Source organism: Cyanistes caeruleus, unplaced genomic scaffold (assembly GCF_971803275.1).
Source record: "Cyanistes caeruleus unplaced genomic scaffold, bCyaCae1.hap1.1 HAP1_SCAFFOLD_204, whole genome shotgun sequence".
In the NCBI taxonomy this organism is placed as follows: Eukaryota; Metazoa; Chordata; class Aves; order Passeriformes; family Paridae; genus Cyanistes; species Cyanistes caeruleus.
In genome coordinates, this window is record NW_028255991.1 from 3,470 (window position 1) to 10,882 (window position 7,413).

The 7,413-nt window shown below is 45.4% G+C and overlaps 1 protein-coding gene across 1 annotated transcript; it reads left to right on the top strand.

The window, feature by feature from the left end:
* Nucleotides 1-5,126: 5,126 nt before the first annotated feature.
* Nucleotides 5,127-6,241, top strand: LOC147645649 (uncharacterized). Its single transcript, XM_086874385.1, has 2 exons — nt 5,127-5,436; nt 5,755-6,241. Exons 1-2 carry the CDS (start codon nt 5,182-5,184, stop codon nt 5,950-5,952), a joined length of 453 nt encoding a protein of 150 aa, XP_086730511.1. The 5' UTR covers nt 5,127-5,181; the 3' UTR covers nt 5,953-6,241.
* Nucleotides 6,242-7,413: the final 1,172 nt, after the last annotated feature.

The window sequence follows — 7,413 nt, forward strand, 5'->3', positions numbered from 1 at the left end:
CGTTGCTGTGTCATTGTCTTGATGTTGCACCTGAGACCTGGGGACTCCTTGAGAGATGGGTTTGCATGGCAGCTCCAGACTGCCTGCAATGGAGAGCCCGAGTGCCCCAGCAGGGTTTGCAAGAGTATGGAGGGCAGCGGGAAAGAAGAAGGTGGCCAATATTCACCTGCCTCCACCTTCCAAGGAAGCTTGGAGTCAAACCCTGTCTGCACGTCAGGGGGGACCCTAAAGGCCCCGGCAGGCATCAGGATGGCCCCAGGACGGGGGGCTCGCAGGACTCTGGGGCACCATGAAAGGAGCAGGATCATCCCTGGAATGCTGGGAGAGAAATGCAGAGACGTCTCCCCTGGGATCCAGGCAAGGGCTGAATTCAGGCAGGCAATTAGATCCACAGGCTGCCTGGGCTATGGCAGCTATCAGTCCTGCTTCATAGATTTCTGGGGGGAGTTTATCTATATAGATCTGTATTTAGTTCTTTCTATTTATCCTGTTGACCCTCCAAATAGGATTAGATTTCATTTGCCTACAAAACATCCGTTTTTTGATTTGTAGGAATCAACCATCTGTGCTCCCAGTTTCAATGACTTCTCTCAAATTCATTCTGCATCTTGCTCCTTTACAGCACCATCAAATACCTCTGTTAAATAAAAAGAGTATCAGTGGAAGGACGACAATCTTGTTGCTTTCTGAAGAAAGTTAACTTTGATGACATACCTACTTTTAAAAATCCCATAGGAATAAAACTTACAGATCAGCTTTAGAATTTCAGAAGCTGGTTCAGAAGCTCAACTCTTCCATACCACTTTACTTTTTGGGGACATTCAGCAGCAATAGCAAACAAGCACAGCAAAGAAATGGAAGAAGAAATGCAGATCATCAGCAGCAGACCACCTAGCAAAATCCATTTTAAATACAGCTCCAAGTTCTCAAAGAGCAAGTGTGAAGTGTAAATGGAGACACTCACACCAAATTACTACCAGTTGGTACTTTTGACATTTCCACTGGCTTTCCTCTTCATTTTTTATCTCTCACCTAAGGGAAGAGAAAAAAACCCAAACAAACACAACCTTTCAGGCAGAGAAAAGATGTGGTTGCTCTTGAAGAAAGCATTTGATTCTGCCTGTAGAAGAACCTGTTGGGAAAAATAGTAGCTTTTAGCAAAATGCCACTGTGCTCTTGCACTTGTTCTACCCCTGTGAGAAAGAACAGGCACGTCTGTAAGGCTCCTGCAGCTCACCCTGGCTGAGGGTCATTGACCACTTATCACTGCAGGGGTCACTGGCAATAACGATGGTGGAAAATGTGGAGGGAGCTGGATAAATAAATGCTTGCCATTGCCTTAGCAGAAAAAAAACCCATCAAAAACAACCCACCCTCAAAACAAAGCAATGAAAATAGTTTGCCTCTGAATGAAAAGAACTTCAATTAAGTATATGATGTCTGCTTTTGGTTCAGAGTTCATCAATCTGAATTTGAATATGCATAGGGTAATTCAAGGTAACTGAAGCTTAAAGATCATGTCTATTTACTTGTGCATAGCCTATACTGAAGCACATTAGAAAGCCGTGTTTTGCTTGAAATCTGCGCGGTATTAACTTCATTCACTCTTATACTCGCTAGGTAATTAAATACATGAAGAAACAGATTTTTTTTTTTTTTTTTATTAAGTATGCATTATAAATTAGGAAGGCATGGCTTTATCAGTGTCTGCTAATACCAACATTACTCAGCTAAGTTGAAAGTATTAACACAAGAACTTGATGACAGAAGAAATGTTCATCAGAGCCTCAACAATAAAGTTGCAGTTCCAAGTTTTTCAGATGTCCTACACTTGCCAAGGCATCTCCAGAAAGAAGAGTCACCAGAAAATAGCAGAGGAAATTTGAAACCCATTTCTCTTTTGTTTTTTTTTTTTTCAGAACTTTCTTGTGGGCAACAGAAAACTCCTAATATATGGAATGAAATGTAGTTTTTATGCCAGAGTCATGAGTCATCCCCTCAGTTCCAACCTGATCCAGTGGTCACTTGAATCTTGGAAAGGGTCAAATCAGCAATATGAAATTTCAATTGTATTCATGAAAGTAGCTCTTTTTTCTCCATTCCCCTCCCTCTCCCAAATATATCAACACCAAGTGAGAAAGGCTCGATTTGAAAGATAATTATTACAGAATTAAACATGGACATAGCTAGTTTGCTACAAGTTCCAGCAGATAGAGAAACGAGAGCAGAATCAGAGGTTATCAAACTCAATATAAAATCCAGCTCATGCTTTCCCCAAAAGCCTCGTTTAATTTATCCAGGATTAAAAATAAAAGAAAAATGAAAAAATCATATAAAAGCATTTCACATAGTATGTCAAATACTATCATTTCCATCTGAAATGTTCATCATTATTATGTTTTCCCATAGTAAATTACAAGGTCTCCTGCACCCATCTTCCCAATATCTGATTCTAAGTGCTTGCTAGTTTAATCCCTTAGGAAGCAAAAGTAGCCCCAAGTGTCTCTGGACAAACAGAAACTAAACAACAAAGCTTGACAACATATATTAAATTGTCAATAAACTCAATAAAGATTTTCCATGCCAGAGATAGCTATCACCAGCTTATGAATTTTGCTAGGGCAGGTTTAGTGAAGAAAAACTAGGTCTTTATTACCAAATCCGTTAGGAGTTGTTCTACTGTACTGCCGGTAGGATGGGAGTATAAACACCATATTCTTCACAGCCTCATCCACAATGAATTCCACCTTAAAATTAAGGCTGCTTTGGAGTTTGACCAAATGAAAATTCACTCATAAAACACAGTGCTGGCAGCATGGTCAGTCTTTGCAATACAAAACTGGGAACTAACAGCCGATTCCTGATCACATCTCCAAGGCTGAGAGTCCAGAACTGTAGTGGTGGCCAGGCCCTCGCTGACTGCCAAACCTCCAGCCATCATCCCTTCCTCTCCCAGGGACAGGCGAGAAAATAAGATCGGCAGAATCTAGAAAGATTAAGCTAAAATCAAGAAGGTCATTGATGAAACAGACTGTAGTGGTTTAGAAACTAGCACGCAGATTTAGATGAAAACAAATCTTATTGATCAGCAATTAAAATGAATACTTAATTCTATTATTCTGCATATTATTAGACAGTCGGAGACAGCCAAGCTGACCTCAAGCATGCTGAAGCATCGGGGCCAGGCAGTGCACAGCTTCCCAGGAGCTGATTTACCCATCGTTCTCAAGTGAATTGACCTGCCCAGAGCCCCACAGTAGAACTGCTAGGCTGCAAAATAAAAAATGAGTTCTGCTTAAGAGTCAAACTCCAGCACCTAGACCATATTAAAGGAAGAATGAAACCTGCAGCATTTGATGGACCTTCAATACCCTGAGGAGATGACAAATACCCCAAGATGAACAAGTTTCCAAAACACAAATCAAAGGACTGATTTTGATGGATCAAATGTTAAATAGGCCTGTGAAGTTGGAGTTGTTAGGTTGCACATGAAAGAAGGGAAAAAAACCACACCCCAACCCTCAAACGCAATTTTAGATCCCTCTTGGAAAATTTGCTTTAAAAAGAGAGGAATAGATACAATCTTCCCCTCACCTGGGGATTTTAATGAATTCAAGCGAGAAAAGAACCTCTTTTGACACCAACCATCCTTAGTAGCAACATTTTGCAGCACGCAATTTGCAAAAGTTAACCTGCCAGGCAATAATACAGAAAAGAAAAATGAAAAGGAGGGCAAGGAAAATCATCTTCTGCTGAAACTGCTCTTCTACAAAAACAAAGTGATATTAAGATTCAGCCCGTGAAGAACACATACCTCAACCATGAGAGAAAAACACAATTCTTAAAAATTTCTTTGCTACATTAGAGATAGAAAATTGACTACAAATCAGGTGTTCAGTACTTGTTGCTTGTTCAGTACTCAGACATCATAATTACTACCACAATATTAGAAGAACAATCCAATAGACATATCCCAGGGATGCATTTTAATTCATTTGCTGGTGCCAGCCATGCTGTGCTTTGGTTCTATCCATCCATCCTGCTGCAAAAAGGTTCAATTGTGTTTTCACCAGCTGAGACAAATCAGCTCTTTGACTCACAGCTCACCACAGACCTCGAAACAGGAGGCAAAGATCTACACCAGTTGGCCTTTCACAACTTCTCACCCATCTATTACCTTTCTGTGGCCAGCTTCAGAAAATGGGGGGGAAGCCATTCCAAAGAACACGACCAAGGAAATCACACAGCACTCGGGACTTTTTCCAGACATCAAATTTTTAATGGATGATGTGAAGTAACACAGAAGCAATTCCTGTCCACAGAAAAAAAGATTTCAAATGGTTTTGTCTCAAAGACAATCACTGGATGTTGAAAATTTCTGCTGCTGAAAGTTACATTAGGTCCTCAACACTGAGCAATCAATATCCCAACAATCTAAACTGTGAAATTACCACCTCGGCAAGGAGAAAATTTTCAGGATTTGCAACTCATCTCAAAACTTCAGTAGAACTGAACCAGCAGAATTTCCCGGAGATGCCATTGTGTTCTGGAACCCCTCAAATACTCACTAAAACAGACTTTACTTTCAGTAGGACAGCTGTTGATGAAAATCTGCGGTAAAACCTATGGGAAGTGGCCATGTGCACGCATCTTCCTTCCCACAGCAGGCACAATCAAATCCTCCTTTGAATGGCCTCAAAGTTGAGCAGCACTCATTGGCAAAGCCTCTTCTCCCACAGACAGGCCAGTGAGCAACACAGCAGCGCCAGCCAGATGGGCAAGGACAAGAGAGAGCAGATGCCAACAAGGCTTTGAAGCTGTGCCAAGGGAGGTTTACGCTGGGCGTTGGCAAGAACTTGTGCCCAGAAAGGGCCATTAGATCCTGCAATGGCCTGACAGGGGGCTGCTGGAGTCATCCTTGTGGCAGGTGGGCAATGCAAGCCAGGCCGCAGCGCTCGGGCCCCTCTCTGCTGGCCATGCTTGCCGCCATGGCTCACAGGTTGGACTCAACATTCTCTCAGGGCTCTCTGAGGCCAGGGCGTTCTGTGCTTCTGTGACATCACAGCCTCTGGCGACGGCACGGTGCCTGGCAACTGTCGCCAGCTGTTGTTGCGCCCCAGAGCCCAGGCAGACCTGCTTGCAGAGAGACGCCCAGAGCCTCTGTGCTGCCGGCAGAGCTCTATGGCTGCTCACGGCTCTTCCTCGCTGCTGCAGCTTTACGTGCTGCTGCTCTTGGCCCATCCCCTCGACCCTTCCAGCAAACTCGAGCAGAGCACGGATGCCTCTCCTATCCTTCCGGAGGATTTCTACCCGGAGGAGACGGACCCTGAGCAGATCCTGTGGGTGTCCTGGGCAGTCCTGCTGGTCGGCGTGCTCATCATAGGCATGGCCATGGGATGGGCCCTTGAGAGAAGATTTCAGAGACGCTGGGGAGAGGTGAGGCGGGGCTGGGGGGTCAGGGAGGCGGGATGGGGCAGACCTTGAGGGCCTCTTGGGCACCCTTTGGCCAATGCCCTGCGGCAGAAGGGGCCGGAGCTCCTGGCTGGGGAATCCGGCCCAGGGGCTGAGCCCCATGGACAGCACCAAGCAGAGGCGGCCAGAGCTCTGCCTCCTGCAGCCTCTTCCCCGGGGCAGCCCAGCCCAACTGAGCCCAAGTCTCTGTCTCCGAGGCCAAAGGCAGCCCCACTTTGTGGGTGCCGGCCCCGCTCTGCCCCTCTGCCTCTTCCATGGGGATCCCTGCGCTTTGCCTTGCAGCGGAATCTCCGGAACCCTTCAGGCCGTGCAGGGCCCCGCCGCCATCGAAGACACGGCTGTCCAAAGAAGTTGATGCAGCTGCTGAGGCACAACCGTGACTTGATGCGGTTGTGCCTTCGCTCTCAGCCGAGACCAACAACCAAGACGGCGGCAAAAGAGGGCATTGGCAGGAGACTCCGCACCTCCCCGCAGCTCTGACCTCCAGTGCGGCACTCTGTCTTCAGAACATTACGGGGAATGTGTGACCAGTGCCCAGCCCAGGCACTGCGACGTTCCCCATCTTAGAAGTTAGCCACACCCCTATTGTTAGTTGTAGGATTCCCCACCACGTTTCCCCCAAGAAGTTGACCTTTCCCTTAGTGTTCAGTTCTAAACAGTTGAAGTATTGAAGTATTTTAGGCTTAAGATTCTTACCCCATAGTCTTCAAGTAACGTTGTAGTGTAGATTTTAGAAGTAGTCAAGTGAATAAAGTTCACGTTTTCTACACGTTGCTGTGTCATTGTCTTGATGTTGCACCTGAGACCTGGGGACTCCTTGAGAGATGGGTTTGCATGGCAGCTCCAGACTGCCTGCAATGGAGAGCTCGAGTGCCCCAGCAGGGTTTGCAAGAGTATGGAGGGCAGCGGGAAAGAAGAAGGTGGCCAATATTCACCTGCCTCCACCTTCCAAGGAAGCTTGGAGTCAAACCCTGTCTGCACGTCAGGGGGGACCCTAAAGGCCCCGGCAGGCATCAGGATGGCCCCAGGACGGGGGGCTCGCAGGACTCTGGGGCACCATGAAAGGAGCAGGATCATCCCTGGAATGCTGGGAGAGAAATGCAGAGACGTCTCCCCTGGGATCCAGGCAAGGGCTGAATTCAGGCAGGCAATTAGATCCACAGGCTGCCTGGGCTATGGCAGCTATCAGTCCTGCTTCATAGATTTCTGGGGGGAGTTTATCTATATAGATCTGTATTTAGTTCTTTCTATTTATCCTGTTGACCCTCCAAATAGGATTAGATTTCATTTGCCTACAAAACATCCGTTTTTTGATTTGTAGGAATCAACCATCTGTGCTCCCAGTTTCAATGACTTCTCTCAAATTCATTCTGCATCTTGCCCCTTTACAGCACCATCAAATACCTCTGTTAAATAAAAAGAGTATCAGTGGAAGGACGACAATCTTGTTGCTTTCTGAAGAAAGTTAACTTTGATGACATATCTACTTTTAAAAATCCCATAGGAATAAAACTTACAGATCAGCTTTAGAATTTCAGAAGCTGGTTCAGAAGCTCAACTCTTCCACACCACTTTACTTTTTGGGGACATTCAGCAGCAATAGCAAACAAGCACAGCAAAGAAATGGAAGAAGAAATGCAGATCATCAGCAGCAGACCACCTAGCAAAATCCATTTTAAATACAGCTCCAAGTTCTCAAAGAGCAAGTGTGAAGTGTAAATGGAGACACTCATACCAAATTACTACCAGTTGGTACTTTTGACATTTCCACTGGCTTTCCTCTTCATTTTTTATCTCTCACCTAAGGGAAGAGAAAAAAACCCAAACAAACACAACCTTTCAGGCAGAGAAAAGATGTGGTTGCTCTTGAAGAAAGCATTTGATTCTGCCTGTAGAGGAACCTGTTGGGAAAAATAGTAGCTTTTAGCAAAAGGCCACTGT

Excerpts from the sequence above, each read along its gene's own strand:
- LOC147645649 (XM_086874385.1), top strand. The coding sequence starts at position 5,182 with ATGGCTGCTCACGGCTCTTCCTCGCTGCTGCAGCTTTACGTGCTGCTG. Across the intron at positions 5,437-5,754 it reads TTCAGAGACGCTGGGGAGAG|CGGAATCTCCGGAACCCTTC; the intron begins GTGAGGCGGGGC and ends TTTGCCTTGCAG.